The following is a 15,644-nucleotide window of genomic DNA, read 5'->3' as shown; positions in this document are numbered from 1 at the left end:
ACTGGGAATATAGAGAAAACAAACTGTGTGCTCAATGCTTATCCCTCAAAACCCAGCAGTTAGCTAATGCAAAATAAAAAATAAAGCACATCATAAGTTGGTACAGCTCAGTTATCCTGAGTTTTCTGAGGTCCGATTATTGTATAATATTTAAATAAGTGGAATTTTTTTGAAAAATGTAAATTGGATGCTGTCGGGGATAAACTGCTTCAAGAATATGCATGAATTTGGTAGCTAATGTTCACAGGTTGACAAGTTGACAAGACAGGTTAAATAACATATTCATTATATATTTACTTGACATATTTGGTAAAGCCTTTTCTTCATTATTATTTCATTTTAACTGGAAAGCCTAAGTACAGTATCTACTCTGCTATATGCACTTATTAGAACATAATCTGTCTTTTATTAAACTTTGATGCACCCATACACTTCATTTTTTTAAAAGCATTTTTTAAAGAATTATTTTTATTAGCAAAAGGCTTATTTTACAATTAAATTCCAACGTGTATCAACATTTCTTTTGTTATTAAAACAATTGTATTTTTGCTTTATTTAATCGTATTTCAATAGATTTTTTGCGGGGATTTTTTTAACATAATCTTCAGCCCAAAATATAGAATATATGTTGTATATGTATATACAGTATATATAAATATAATATATATAATATAATATGTATATATATATATATATAAAAGTTTTTTTTATTCTGTTTTTATACCCTGGTCTTTAAGAAATTACACTTTATTCCAGCTGTATTTTTGCTTTATTTAATCATATTTCAATATTTTTTATTTTTTATTTTTTAAACATAAACTTCAGCCTAAAAAGCAAAAAAAAATAAAAATATATATATATATATATATTTTTTTAATACATTTAATTTATGGTTAAGGGTATGGGGTTTTACAATAAAAAAACAAACGTGTTAGTATTTATAATATGGATTTATTTATCATAAATGAATGTGACAGACCCCCCACCTCTCCACACACGCACACACTCACGCACACACAGAGACAGAGAGCAGCAGTTACGTCACACGTCGGGAATGCAGTGAGGAGCTGCTGCTGCTGCTGCTGCTGCTACAGGCCTCAGGATCCGTCACAAAGTAGGTTAACCACGCTAAATATACAAGAAAGTCCTCTCTGGACAGCTTCCCCTGACCTTTGAGCGTGTATATGGAGGCGTAGATTGTGTTTGTGAGGCTCATTTGGGCGGTAGGTGTCTGTTATTTCACTGTTTCCTCTTCTGGTTGTTGTGTTGAAGTTAGCCTTGGAGGTAACTCTGCTCTAGCTCTGCTGCTGCTCCACTTCAAAACCAGGCTAGCAAACAACAAACCCTGTTATTAAAGTTAATTATTGCTAATTATGCTTCATTGTGGCTTGTTATATTACTTAAGTGGTATGTTTTACACATGTGTGACGCACAAAAGGACAGATTTGGAGGAACAACTGAGCAGTTATAGCCTCTCTAGTCATTATTGGTGTGTTGTAGATGAGACTGAGGGGAAGAGGAGAGTCACTGTAAAGGGACTGTAAAAGGTAGGAGATGATAATACACTATGTTGCTAATGTTTAGATATAGTTTTGATACTATTACTTTACCCATAATGACTTAAATCCTGTTGTCTTCCTGTTATTTTGCTCAATAAGCTACATTAAAGCTACATTGTGTCAAGCCAGCCAGCACCTCGCCTTCAAAATAAAAGCATGAAAATACCACAATTGGTAAAGAATAATAAAACTGTGATTTTTTTATATATATAAAAAGGATCCCCATTAGCTGATACCAATGGCACCAGCTAGTCTTCCTGGGGTCCGAAATCAAGTACATTTATCACATACATACTATATACAACATCATATTTCTTTCATTATCATTTTATTTTAACTGGTAGGCCTAAGTACAGTATCTACTCTGCTATATGCACTTATTAGAACATAATCTGACTTTTATTAAACGTTGATACACCCATACACTTGTTTTAATGTTTTTTTTGCTTTGTTTAATTTTTTTTTTTTTTTTTTTTTTAAGAATTATTTTTATTAGCAAAAGGCTTATTTTACAATTCAATTCCAACGTGCATCAATATTTCTTTTATTAAAACAAATATTAAAACCAGAAAAATTGATTAAAATAAAATAACATAAGTAATTAATAATTATAGAAAAAAGAAAAGGAAAAAAAATGTGGTAATGATATTTTATTGTATTTGCATTTATCACATACATACTATATACAACATCATATTTGTGTTACACTAATAACATTCAAATTTTCCAAACATATATAAATTTCCCATTCATACACATCTTCCACAACCATTTAGCCTCAAGGCCCATCAGGGAAAAGGAACAAAAGAAAAACCATACATGACCATACAACACTGGACTATGGATCAGCTGCTTCAGTAATGTATTCTTAGATGGTATTTGAATGAGGATTTGTTAGAGGGTTGACGTATGTAAAGAGGGAAGCTATTCCAGTGATTGATGGCATGTTAAATGACCGTCTTTTTTAAGGCATTAGATTTTGGGTGACGTAACATGATTTGGCCATCACCTGCTGTTCTAGTGAAATGACTGTGAACGTCTCTGCATTTGGTAATTTGACTGTATAAAAACTCGGGTTTAGTAGAATAAATGCTGTTACTAAAGAATGTCGCTGTGCTTAAGGCGAGTCTTTTCTCTACTGGAAAGCTGTGTTGTTGTTTTTTTGTTGTTTTTACATTTATCCTTTGATATTGCAATATATTGTTGTTAATTGTTTTTTATTTGTTTGTTTGTTTTATTGTTTTCTTCCATTTACATGCATGTTCTTTTTTAAATATCTATATATTATAATTTGCTTAATGAATTGTATATATGTCTATATATATGTTTTTGTTTTTATTTTGTTATTTTTTTTATTTTTATTTATTATTGAATTGACGCTTTGGCAATATTGTTCACCTGACAGTCATGCCAATAAAGCAAATTTAATTGAATTGAAAGCATGCATTAAGTTTGCATTTGCTACCAATCATTTCAACTGTGCTGTTTTTTATTTTTTATTAGTTTTCTGTGTTGCTGATGAAACGTTTAATGTAATGTAAGGCAAGGCAGCTTTATTTGTACAGCACAATTCAGCAACAGGGCAATTCAAAGTGCTTTACATAAACATTCAAGAACATTGCGACAAAGTGCAAAAGAACATAAAGACATAATTAAAACAGTTATAAAAACATTAAAGATTATAAAAAAAAACAAGCTAAAAATAAAAGCTAGGATAGAATCTGGTTAAATAAAAGGCAGCAGCAAACAGGAAAGTTTGAAGCTTTGATTTAAAAGAACTCAGAGTTGGAGTTGGTCCTGCAGGTTTCTGGATTTTCCAGATATTTGGTGCATAAAAACTGAACGCTGCTTCTTCTGCATGTTTAGTTGTCACTCTGGGGACACTAAGCAGACCTGATCCAGATGACCTGAGAGGTCTGGATGGTTCAGAACATAGCAGAAGATCAGAAATGTATTTTAGCCCTAAACCATTTAGTGCTTTGTAAACCAGCAGGAGTATTTTGAAGAATGTATGACATTTTATTTTGAATTTGGAAAAACACCGGATGTCGTCTTTTGTTCATTTCCGTTTGCTTGACTCTTGTGACTGTCATCAACTTTGACATTTCATGAGCTGCTACTTCTCCTTTGCATCCAGCAAGAGATTCCAGCCGAGATAATAGTGGGGAAATTCATTTTAAATTACATTAAAAGCAATTGTCTTTAACACACAGTGATAAACATGGTGAGATTAATTTCCTGGCCCAGCCATCCTCGGATTTGAGTGTGTGCTCATCCGGATGGAGAGGCTTAAATCAAGTGGAGGTGGTGGTCACTCTTACCTCCACCTGGTCACTGTGTGATATCAGTGAAGACCATGCTGCTACTGCATGGTTTAATGGTAACTAGAGATAGAAATAATAAAAGAAGTCAAAAACAAACCAAAAGGCTTAAATTCAAGCATTGCATTTCTCTATGTCTACATCATCTCATCCATCATTATAATCCTCTTACCAACAAGGATTTATGACGGTCACACGACCCGCATACAATCAGTCTGCGTGGGCTGTTAATTTCTCCACTCTGACAATACAGATTTGTTTTGGCTTGTCCTTGTGCTTGCAGTCCATTTAGCCATTGTGTAAATCAGAAAGGATATGACAGTACATACTTAAGCTTGTTTCTTTTGTGCATGGAGAATTGATGACTCAATATCATTTTGTATTAATTGTTCACTCTATAAAATGGTAAATGTAATGCCAGATGTCCACCAGAAGGTTACCAGAGCACAAAGGGATGTCCTTAAAAGTCTTACTTAGTCTAACCTCCAGTAGTATTCAGTGGTGGAAGACGTATTCAGATCCTTTACTTAAGTAAAGTGACAATAGAGCAATGCAAAAATACTCTATTACAAGTCAAAGTCATGCATGAAAAGTCCTACTTAATTTATATAATATTTTGCTTCTAATACTTTTCTTATTATATATGACATCATTAGATTAATAATAGTGAAGCATCACTGTTTAAGCAGCATGTTACTGTTTTAGCTGTTGGATGTGGAGATAGTTCGAACCACTTTATATATGGTTTTATATACAGGAACACCAGATAAATCCGTTCTGATACACATCTGTTTTAAGTTTTTGGACGTTTTCTTTAATCTTTGATTTTTGGTGAAATATTGTATCATTTGAACATTTATTGACATGTGAGAAGTTTAAAGGGGAAAAAAGCAACTCATAGACATCTGAAATGTGACCCAGACTACACGCTGCTTTTTGTAAGACGTCAGAAGCCAAAAAGGTTGGAAACCACTGGATTAATTTTGAGCAATGTGTTGTATTTTAAAAGCTTGTTATATTATTCATTGTGTCAGATCTTAATCCGAAATGTAACTAAAGCTGTCAAATAAATGTAGTGCAGTAGAGAGTATAATATTTCCCTCTGAGATTTAGTGTAGTAGAAGTATAAAGTACCATAAAATGGAAATAGTCAAAGTACATGTACCTCAAAATTGTATTTAAGTACAGTACTTGAGTTAATGTACTTGTCAGTATTCAATTTATAAAGATATATAGGTAATCCATTATTAAAAATTGACCAATCAGCATTTACTTTTTGGATAAAAGCCCTAACCTCTGTTCTTTCTATCTTTAAGGATCTTATTTCCCTTGTTAGGTAATTTGTGACACTTTCTATACATCCCTGTCATCATATATATATCAATGTATTTCCTTAAAGATCTCAATGAAGGCCCTCAGGTGCAACTCAGCATTTTGTCGGCTCAGCTGTGTGCAGCAGCGTTGTTATTTATCCCACAGAGGATTCATAATATATTGTTATGAGCCAGGTGTTGGCGTGTATACAGACACATATCATTACACAATATTTCCTGCCCTGTGTTTGTCCCCTGCTTCATTTGGAAATCAATGATACCAGTGTGTAAACACCTAAAGACAATAACCATTGTGGCGGATAACAGGCGACGGGGGTAACCACAGATTTGCACCTGTTTGTGTCGTCCGTGTACGAGTTTGTTGTGTGCCGGAGAGCTTTTTTGCGTGAGTGTTTGTCTCAAAGGGCAAAAAACACACATTTTACAGCAATGTGCGAGTGTGCTGGAAATCCCCGAGCCTCTCAGAATGGCTGCTCTCTTCCTGCTCCTCAACTAGAAGCCTATTGTTCAATGTGTGTGTCCCCGTTGCCATAGGAAACAAAGCCTGAAGCATCCCTTAGTTTCCATTGGTTATCCGCGACATAAATACACACAGCGGCCACAGCTGTGCTCATGCAAATTGTGGCGAAAAGATGAAAATCATGCATACTCACTCGACTGATATTAGCTGTCATATTACAATAATAATAAACGAAATAAACTTTATTAGTAGAGCAATATGACGGAAACATTTTCCTTTTCTCTTTTTGATCTCAGAAGCCTGCCATGTCCGGCCCCACCTGGCTTCCACCGAGGACTCTGGATAGCCCCGAGCGAGCCGCCCCCCAGATGTCTCACCCTGCCGGGTCAGCAATCTACCGAGCGCCCAACAAGAAGGGGCCGTCCGACTTCCGGCCAAAATACGGCCCCTATGACCAGAACGGAGGAGGAGGAGGTGGAGGAGGAGGAGGAGGAGGTGGAGCAGGAGCAGGAGGAGGAGGAGGAGGAGGAGGAGGAGGTGGAGGAGGGATGGCCAACAGGTACATGGCTACTGGACCCACAGGTAAGAAGACCAGTAGTCACGACACATTAACTAATCACATCCAAATAAATACATTGATAGCATCACTTTATTTAGTTCATCTCTGAATTAAAATGCGTGCAGCTTTTTGGCAGGATTTAGTTTACATCATCCAAATTGGACATCCATTTACTCAAACGTTTCCTCACAGTTATATCGAGTAAGTAAATGAATGTTGAACACAATCTATCTTCCACATTACAGCTATAAAACATAACACATCTGAGGCACAGACTGTGCCTTAAACACATCAAAGAGAAATCGCCCTCCTACGCAGCTGGTAGGCATTGAAGATAAACTCAGCTAGATGAAACACTTTGTCTGTAAAAAATACTGAAGTCTACAATCAACAGAAAATACATCAAGACATTCTGCAGACATTTTAAGGAAAAGCCTGTATCTCAGATTGGGATATAATGGATAATAGAACAAAAAGTGCAGGATCGCACAGATGATTCTCCTCTGGAATTGAGTGGAAGCGTCCGTTTATAAGTTATAAGTGTGTATTTCCATTAGTGTAAATGTGTATTTACCAGTGTTTTCAGGTTTTTCCCCCTTAGCCCTCAATATATCCAATCACATTAATGAAATACCAATCTTCTGAAATGTTCTGTGTGCATTTTTTTTAAGAATATAGTCATGTTTTTGTGCATTGATTGACTTGGGGAAAATATTTGTTTGACATCTGTTCTCTAATCTAAAGGTGGGCCCATTCATCATCCGTCGAGCGATCACTATTACTCCCCTCCCCACGGTCCCAAAGAAGAGCGCAACTGGAGCCCTCACATGGACAGCTACGAGCTGATGGTGGGTGCATTTTCTCTGTAGCTTTGCTGATAATAAAAAAACATATTTGAGTCCTCCTTTTGGACCTCCGTCTTTAACAGAAATCTGCAAGATATCACCTTCCAAACAGTGGACGGATCCTGGGAAAAGAGATGTTTTGATTAAATGCACACAGTCCTTGTGTATGTACTAACATGTGTTATGTTATGCTGTTCTGTTGTTAGCACCGCGGCCCTGAAAAGCCAGCGAACTATCACTCCAAAATCGACGCTGATATTGACTCCCTCACCAGTATGCTCGCTGATCTGGACAGCCACCCACAGGACTCCAGCACACAAGTAGGAAAATACACTTAATTGATAATAAATGGAAGCAAATTCCGCCATCGGTACTTAATAATATACATTTTCTGCCTCCCCACAGCTGTACGACAACGTGCCTTACAACAAGTACCTCGCAGGGGATCACTACAAGCCTGTCCACCAGAGCGCACCCCCTCCTCAGGGTCGGCCATCAATGGGTTACCCCCCTCATCCCCAGAGCCAGTACCATCCGGCTCCCCGCTACCCCAACGAGCACCAGTCCCCCCAGTACGCCACGTCCCACCAGCAGGACTACTACTCCGCCTCTCCCACCCCTAAGCCCTACCCTCAGCCCGTCCCGGCCTCCTACACCACCTCCTCCACTCCCACCGGGCCCAGATTCAGCGTCCAGGTCAAGACGGCGCAGCCCGTCACCTACTCCCAGACGGGGAGGCAGGCCGAACAGGCCTACACGCCGCCCCCTCCTCGGCAGCACGTGTCACGCCCCCCTCCCCAGACTCAGACGAGCTCGCAGGGCTGGTACCCTCCACATCCCGGCTCACAAGCTCAGGAGATGCACTCTGAGGCGGTGTACAAGGGGGGCGGCGCAGGACCTGTAGGAAGAGTGAACCAGGTTCCGCTGTCCAAGAGAGGGATGGAGAATAGTCAAACAGGGTCAGGGGCTGCGCAGAGTCCTGCTTATCAGTCCAGCAAGGTAGGGACACAGATCCACATCTCACAATCAATTGTGGAAAGTTGATTTTATCTCACACACTCAAATGACGATGAAGATCTAAATACTGTGTGAGCATTTATTATTCTAAATAAAAAGCATACACACAAGTATACTATCCTAAGGGCTGGGTATCATTTGACATCGTATGATATCTGCGTTTTATTAAAAATAATACTTTTGTCAATACCTTACTTTGTGATCTTTGTTTTCTTCCAGCAGGGTATAGCAACAACCCGGCCTGAAGAAGAGTTGGATCGACTCACCAAGAAGTTGGTATATGATATGAACCACCCCCCCGTAGAGGACTATTTTGGTACAGTCGCTGCTCGTTACATTAATGAGTTATGACACAGCAAAGTCTGTATTCTGGCATTCAAAATAAACAGACATATGACACTTTGACTTTCAGGCCGCTGTGCCCGCTGTGGTGACAACGTGGTCGGCGACGGCAGCGGCTGTATCGCCATGGAGCAGGTGTTCCACGTGGAGTGTTTCACGTGCATCACCTGCCACGCCCGTCTCCGAGGGCAACCCTTCTACGCCCTCGACAAGAAGAGCTACTGTGAGAGTTGTTACATTGTAAGTGACGCATCAGTGCCTCACTCCAAAGCTTTTATAGATATATCCTTATATGTTATATCCTGGTTTATTGTACTTTTCTCTTCCCTACTCTGATCCACACACCTGTTTCTTCTTCTCTTGTCAGAGTACGTTAGAGCGCTGTTCAAAGTGCTCCAAGCCCATCCTGGACCGTATCCTGCGGGCCATGGGAAAGGCCTACCACCCTCGCTGCTTCACGTGTGTGGTTTGTAACTGCTGCTTGGACGGGGTGCCCTTCACCGTGGACGCAACCTCTCAGATACACTGCATAGATGACTTTCACAGGTATGAAGACATTCAAAACGCACATGATGTTAATCTTGATTTTCTTTCTAAGGTATGAAGATAAGTGACAGGCAGGCATGTCCACTAACTGTACCTGCTTTTTTCTCCCCGACAGGAAGTACGCTCCTCGCTGTTCAGTTTGTGGCGAGCCCATCATGCCCGAGCAAGGCCAGGAGGAGACGGTGAGGATAGTAGCTCTGGACCGCAGCTTCCATGTCAACTGTTACATCTGTGAGGTGAGTCAACTGGACAAGATTATACAACACAACATACCAGGAACATCAGGACTCAGGAGGATTTAACACTTCTTATTTGATAGGTTTGAGAGTTTTAAGTTAGTGTAAGTTTTAGTTGAAGATTAAAGGACTGAAAAAAGCATTAAATGTTTAACACCAATGTGCAGTTATTTTTATTAAGGGCTATAGTTTTAACACAGGTAGAAGGAGATCACAGCAGTAACATTTTATTAGTCATTAAAGGCAAAATCACATCTTCATTACTGCAGTTAACCACTGACCTTTGAACTTTACACAACTGTAAAGTAAAGGGTTTCCTTTTTTAACTATTTAGGTATTTATTTAGGCATAATGTTAATAAGCCTCTAATTATGCAACATGCATACAAAAATCGAAAACTTGCCTGGAAAACATATCACCATATTCTCAGTTATAAATGGAAAAAAAAAGTCCTTTTATAACTGACTATTATTTTTTAATTTGTGTATTTTTTTTCTACTTTTATTTTTACCTTTATGTATATAAACATATATTTTTTTGTTTAGAATTTTATGTATTTATTTATGTATTGTTTTTTCTCTCTTTTTTGTATTACATTATATACCGGGGTATATACAGTATATTTCACTTTTCAGTTTTTTATTTTTTGTATTTTTCTTATATATTTTTGGTTTGTCGTACCCATGTGCAATCTTGGGAGGGGCAAATAAGAGCCCTTTGTCGGACAGATATACATTCATGATATACATTTTTAGACATTTTTATACTTATGTTAAATGATCCATGTCCAGTATTACAGATGCATATAAATGCTGATGATTTGCTGTTATAATAAATATAACCCCCGGTATATTAGAGTGGTTTAGAGCACCCCAAATTCACTGGATTTCTTACATTTGACCCATATTAATGGGATGAGTCCACATGAGAGTGTTTTATCTGAAGTGTTTGTGTTCATCAGGAATGTGGCCTCCTGCTGTCCTCTGAAGGCGAGGGTCGAGGCTGTTACCCGCTGGACGGCCACATCTTGTGTAAGAGCTGCAGCGCCTGCCGCATCCAGGACCTCTCGGCCAAAATCTCCACTGACTGCTAACAAACCGTTTTGCATCCGCTCGGCACTCTCACGACTCCACGGAAAGTCAACATATTACGCATTCTTGATGCCCCTTCTTTGCGCAAACTCGAGAGATGCTTTTTCTTTTTTTCTTGGTTGCTCTGACTCTGACATAAACGTTGCTACAGCTCCCTCTGTTGGTATCCAGCTGCAATTTCATTTGAACATTTTCTGAGTCCTGATGGAGCAACCACCTCTCGAGTTTCCTTTCATTCAGATGTCCTACTACATTTCTTTCTCTTTTTTTTGGTACACAGCTGCCCCGTTTTCCACCTTTAGTTCAGTGTTAGTATGACAGTGGCCTGACCTGCAGGCAGCTTGGGCTCCACTTACCATTTATCGGTACTGCTCAACTATTAGCTCGCACATTATTATTATCGCTCTCAAAGACAATGAACGTATGGAAGGATGTCATAGATTTAGAACTGAAAGAGAAGCAGCATAAATGATAATTAGGCTAAATCCGTTCAAACGACGGGACCTGTACATTTGTAAAACACTAAACGTCAAAGTGCAGAACTGCCTCAAAACGAGCTTATTAAAAGCACATAATGCAACAACTGTGACTGTACATAACGGGCTGGTTTTGGTTTGACAATGGAAACTGTTCCCAACTGTTTTGGAAAAGCATGTAGCCTTTAGTGCGGTGAATGTTTGCAGAGAAGTAGCCTCGTAGCAGGAGAAATGTAGACAAAAGGAATGTGTAGTTAACCTTACAATCTTTTTTTTTTTTTTTTTTTCTTTAGCTTTAATTAAATGCTATTACAATATTTGCTAGAACAAATCTCTCATACATCTCGACGTTACAAGATCATGTTGTTTAGTTGTGAAAGGGATATTTTGGGTGTTTTGAAGTGGGACTGTATGAGGTACTTATCTGTAGTCAGTGTATTACCTACAGTAGATGACGGTCAGCGCGCCACCAGTTTGAAGAAGCAAAGCAATGTACTGCTGTGGACGGGGCCGGCAACAAAACGTATTTCGTACCCCCGTGTTCTGTGGGGTAAAATTACTGTTTTTTTCAATGGAGTCTGGTGGCTTTGGTGAGAGCATAGATTGATATAATGGCTTCAGTTCCTCGTCGAAAGGGAAGTCTGACGACGAGATAAAGCAATGAAAATATTCACTTAAACTGGTATAGATTTTTTTAGGTGGGCCTTTCTTTTAGGTGGCTAAAATACGTTTTGCTATCAGCCCCGTCTACAGCAGTACATTGCTTTGCTTCCGTGCGGTAACTCCTGTCTGCTTCTCCAAACTGGAGGCGCGCCAACCGTTATCTACTGTAGGTAATACACCGACTATGGATAAGTACCTCATACAACCCCACTTCAAAAACACCCGAACCATCCCTTTAAATCGGAGCTCATAACAGGATTGTTGCCATTTTTTTGTTTAATCATCCAGAATAACATTTTTTGAATGTCTACGAAACACAATCTTGCTTTGTTTGTTTTTTTAACATTTGTTGTTGGTTGATACTTGACTGTTACATTGAAGATGATAGTGCAATGAAGTCAAATGCTTTCTTTTTTCTGTCTTAGGAAAACAGGGTGTTGGTCACATTTGTGGCTCGAAAACATCCTATTGTGTGTTTGAGCCTCATGTGAAGAGTTTGTACGTGTGTCACGTGTGGAGGAAGTACGAAACTAAAATTATACTCCATTTAAAAGTAGGTAAATTTACATGACAAATACTGCTTATTCTTTACATTAGACAAAATAAAAGTGGAATTTAATGTGATGTATTTTTCCGCCCTAAAAAGATTGTGATATTGGAATACAACTCTTCACTTGCGGATTTGATGTTTGTTCATCCTTGCACTTATGCGGGCCGAGTTGTCACTCTCTGAGACTTTTTGGAGCTACCGTATTCGTTATGATTATGTTTAACCTTCGTCTTTCCGTCCTGATTTTGTATTTTGTAACTTAAAGGGCTAGAAATTTGGAAGCCTTATCTCAAGGATGTCATTCAGTTTCATAATAATCCTTTTTTTGAAACTGGGTTTGTCTGTGAATGCTTTTTTTTGATCATGCTAAAACGGTTCAGAGTCGCATTTTTCATCTCTTGTTTATTTATTTACTGTATTAATCTGCTTTTTATCATCAAGGATTTCATTCATGCTCAGTCAGAAGTGTCATTTTTTTAAATCCCGACCCATGCCAACTCTTGTGTCATACTCCTTGAATCACATTTTGTTTTTGTTACACAGTCATCCATTTATCGTCTTTACTGTGTGTTCAGTTTGAAATGCTGTGAATTGGAGCTTGTAGATCAAAGCCTGCGGTACAGCAGCAGACCTCTGTCCACTGATGAGGTCACACCGAGAAGAAGGAGGCCATTTTTTACCGAATTAACAGGTTGTTGAAGTGGAAATGGCAGTTTGTTACATTAATGGGGGAGCATGTTGAACACATGGGTGGATTTTTCTCCTAATACAGGTTGTAGTAACATAATCGATTATTAAAATGTCAACAAGTCAATCGATTTCTGTCACTCTTTATTTAAACAAATCATGTTAAAAATTTAAAGGGGCAGTGCACCAATTAAGTTGCATTATGGGAAACGTAGGATCCAGTGTTTTAGGAGGTTTGACCCATACTTGAGGCTAAAAGTCAGGAAATCTCCGACCTTGCTGCTTCAATTCTGATGATTCTTCTTTAAATGCATCTCTTGTGATGTGTAATACAAAATCGCTACAATACCCCTTTAAGATGGGAAAATATTAAAGAGGCAGTGCACCAATTTCACATGTCAAGCGTAATTAACTGGTCTAATAACTAGTACAACATTTTTGCAAAAAGCCTGTGTTAAAATTTAGTGTGTGAAGTTTGAAAGACCAGGGGCCTCATGTATAAACGGTGCGTACGTACTAAAATGTTGCGTACGCTGTGTTTCAAGCTCACGCCGGGATGTATAAAAATCAACGTGACGTGAGAATGTGCGGACCGTGCCGCAAACTCTAGACCAGTCGTGAGAATGTGCGGGCCGTCTTCCAAACTCTGTCATCTGGCAGTGTCAAACTACAAAGTCCTGAAACTCGCTAAATGTGTAAAAATATGTTTTCCACTCAACTTACTGAGCTTTATTTATGATGTGGGATCAAAAAAAACAATCCACATATTTCTTAACTAGTTTGCGCATAAAGTTTAACATCAGAGAGGCACAACAAAAACACATTTAAACTAATTTCCCAGAGATGGCATGACTTAACCACCGTGCCAAAAACAAAATCGCATGCTGCACAATGTGGCAAACCACCGTGGTGAGCCTGTGTCCCCTGGAGCTACAGATGGATGAACCGGACCCTGGCACACCTAACAATGAGCCAAATGCAGCAGCTATACGGCGCCGTTTGGATGAGATACACAGAATGTAAAGCAACGAGGTGAGTTGAGACAAACATTTTTTTTTAACAAGGTCTTTTAATATATGACTTATCCCACCATCATTCATTCTTTTTAATTCGTTGCATATATATATATTATCCTTCATTGTATTGACAATCTCTCTCTGTGACTCCAGCACAGCGTATAGTATATTTGAGGACGCGGCCAGACCTGCGCCCCTCAGCAGTCAAGGCACGGGGCGCAGCTGATCGTGCGCCTTCGGAAGCCTTCGGGAACCTTCGGGAGCGCACGGTCAGCTACTGTGGAGACGTTGCGTTTGTTACTGATTCCTGATGAAAGACCATCAAATAAAATATGTTTTCTAGCTTCCACCTCAGTAACAAACACTTCAATTTCACACTCTGTGAAATTCTTCTTTTTTGTTCCTTTTCCAGCGTGATTTGCCGTTGTTATTTGGACAATAAGTGACAGCATGGCGCGTGTTTATAGTCATTTGCATAGTTATTAATGGGAGGAGACAAGGCGGACCAAGTGGCACGTGCAGCTGCGCTCAATTTCACGTCAAGTGGGATGTATAAAGGAAAGGTGCGCAGGAACAGGCGTACGCATGGTTTTATACATGTGAAAATTTCTGTGCGTACGTACTTTTCCAATTTTGTGAGTACGCCATCTTCCAGTGTGAAAGCTGCGCAGTCTTTTATACATGAGGCCCCAGATCACCAGGCAGGGAGGGTCTGAAAAATATGCAATTAAGTTGCACTACGTGAAATGTAGGATCCAGTGTTTTAGGATGCTTGACTCATACTTGAGACTAAAAATCTCAGACCCTGCTGCTTCAATTCTGACGATTCTTGTTTAAATGTATCTCTTTTAAGTATACACACTTTATGGAAGTACAATACAAAATCACTGGAATACCCCTTTAAGATGGGAAATTTTGTTTTAAAGGGGCAGTGTACCAATTTCACATATCAAGTTTGCTTTACTAGTCGAATAACTAGTACAAAGTTTTAGCAAAAAGTGTGGAGTTTGAAAGACCAGAGCACCAGGCAAGGAGGGTCTGGAAAAATATGCAATTAAGTTGCATTATGGGAAATGTAGGATCCAGTATTTTGGGAGGTTTTACCCATACATGAGACTAAAAGTCAGACCCTCCTGTTTCAATCCTGTAAATTGTTGTTTAAATGTATCTCTCATAACTCTCCAAACTACTGAAGTGCAATACAAAATCACTAGAATACCCCTTTAACACAGAGGAAAAAAAAGGATAAAGCCTGAGAAACATATCCTTTAAATCAGAAAAACTTTATTTTAAACACTGTGTACATCCCTGCCAGTCTCAAAACATACAACCTTTTTACAATTGCCAAAACATCTGTATATTTGGCATATTGCAGTAAATGATCCAGTTACAACAAAATGAGCAAACGTGGATTGATTTATCCTTTTAAAAAGTACATTTAAAAACAAAAGTACTCCGGCTGTTGTCTTGTGTTAACACGAGGTGAACGTCTTCCAGAAGAAGTTACGGCAGCCTGCCTTCCGCTCCCTTTGGGTGAGGGGGAGATGTCGCCTCCGCATCACATCTTCCCTGACTCCCTCCTCCTCCTCCTTCAGCTCGGGGCGCATCTCATCTGCTCTCGCTGCCATCAGTTCAGACACAAACGTCAGCATGAGCAAGTGTGCGAGATCCTAAAGGAGGACAGGAAGGGAACTAAATAAGCACTAAAGACACAAATGTGCTCCCCATGCAAGAAGCCAACTGTTAAACGCCACATCTCAACTTCCCTAATTCCATTTAAAGAGTCACTCACCTTGTCGCTTGCGAGATCTGCTCTCAGTGTCAGCATGTCTCTGCGTGGAGCGCCGCTGACCTGCACCAGCAGCACAGACGAAACAAACAAGGCCACAAGAATCACCTGAGAGCGAAGCATCTCCACCTCAAAACAGCAAACAACAACAAC

The 15,644-nt window shown here is 39.1% G+C and overlaps 2 protein-coding genes across 4 annotated transcripts; one reads left to right on the top strand and one right to left on the bottom strand.

Annotated features, from left to right (window-relative positions):
• The first annotated feature begins 991 nt into the window (after positions 1 to 991).
• Positions 992 to 11,118, top strand: trip6 (thyroid hormone receptor interactor 6). Of its 3 annotated transcripts, none has more exons than XM_074623351.1 (11): positions 992 to 1,114; positions 5,971 to 6,148; positions 6,194 to 6,256; positions 6,978 to 7,081; positions 7,285 to 7,398; positions 7,484 to 8,077; positions 8,318 to 8,411; positions 8,508 to 8,677; positions 8,805 to 8,983; positions 9,099 to 9,219; positions 10,181 to 11,118. In XM_074623351.1, the coding sequence occupies exons 2-11, from the start codon at positions 5,980 to 5,982 to the stop codon at positions 10,310 to 10,312; spliced, it is 1,740 nt and encodes a 579-aa protein (XP_074479452.1). In that variant the 5' UTR covers positions 992 to 1,114; positions 5,971 to 5,979; the 3' UTR covers positions 10,313 to 11,118. The 3 variants fall into 3 exon arrangements, with proteins under 3 accessions (XP_074479452.1, XP_074479449.1, XP_074479451.1); XM_074623348.1 differs by having other exon boundaries at positions 8,315 to 8,411; positions 10,181 to 10,454; XM_074623350.1 differs by having other exon boundaries at positions 1,097 to 1,223; positions 8,315 to 8,411; positions 10,181 to 10,454.
• A 3,860-nt stretch (positions 11,119 to 14,978) lies between these two features.
• On the bottom strand, positions 14,979 to 15,617 carry sst5 (somatostatin 5). The gene is made up of 2 exons (XM_074623833.1): positions 15,495 to 15,617; positions 14,979 to 15,372 (listed from the first exon to the last, which is right to left on the bottom strand). Exons 1-2 carry the CDS (start codon positions 15,612 to 15,614, stop codon positions 15,175 to 15,177), a joined length of 318 nt encoding a protein of 105 aa, XP_074479934.1. The 5' UTR covers positions 15,615 to 15,617; the 3' UTR covers positions 14,979 to 15,174.
• Between the last annotated feature and the right edge of the window lie 27 nt (positions 15,618 to 15,644).

Source organism: Sebastes fasciatus, chromosome 22 (assembly GCF_043250625.1).
Source record: "Sebastes fasciatus isolate fSebFas1 chromosome 22, fSebFas1.pri, whole genome shotgun sequence".
Taxonomy (NCBI): domain Eukaryota; kingdom Metazoa; phylum Chordata; class Actinopteri; order Perciformes; family Sebastidae; genus Sebastes; species Sebastes fasciatus.
This window is presented reverse-complemented; position numbering and strand designations above follow the sequence as displayed.

What these genes read in the sequence shown, in the direction of transcription:
- trip6 (XM_074623348.1), top strand. Translation starts at nt 5,980, where the DNA reads ATGTCCGGCCCCACCTGGCTTCCACCGAGGACTCTGGATAGCCCCGAG. An exon ending in CCAGAACGGAGGAGGAGGAG is followed by an intron (nt 6,149 to 6,193) that starts GTGGAGGAGGAG and finishes CAGGAGGAGGAG; the next exon opens with GAGGAGGAGGAGGAGGAGGT. An exon ending in TCAACTGTTACATCTGTGAG is followed by an intron (nt 9,220 to 10,180) that starts GTGAGTCAACTG and finishes TGTGTTCATCAG; the next exon opens with GAATGTGGCCTCCTGCTGTC.
- sst5 (XM_074623833.1), bottom strand. Translation starts at nt 15,614, where the DNA reads ATGCTTCGCTCTCAGGTGATTCTTGTGGCCTTGTTTGTTTCGTCTGTG. An exon ending in CAGATCTCGCAAGCGACAAG is followed by an intron (nt 15,373 to 15,494) that starts GTGAGTGACTCT and finishes GTCCTCCTTTAG; the next exon opens with GATCTCGCACACTTGCTCAT.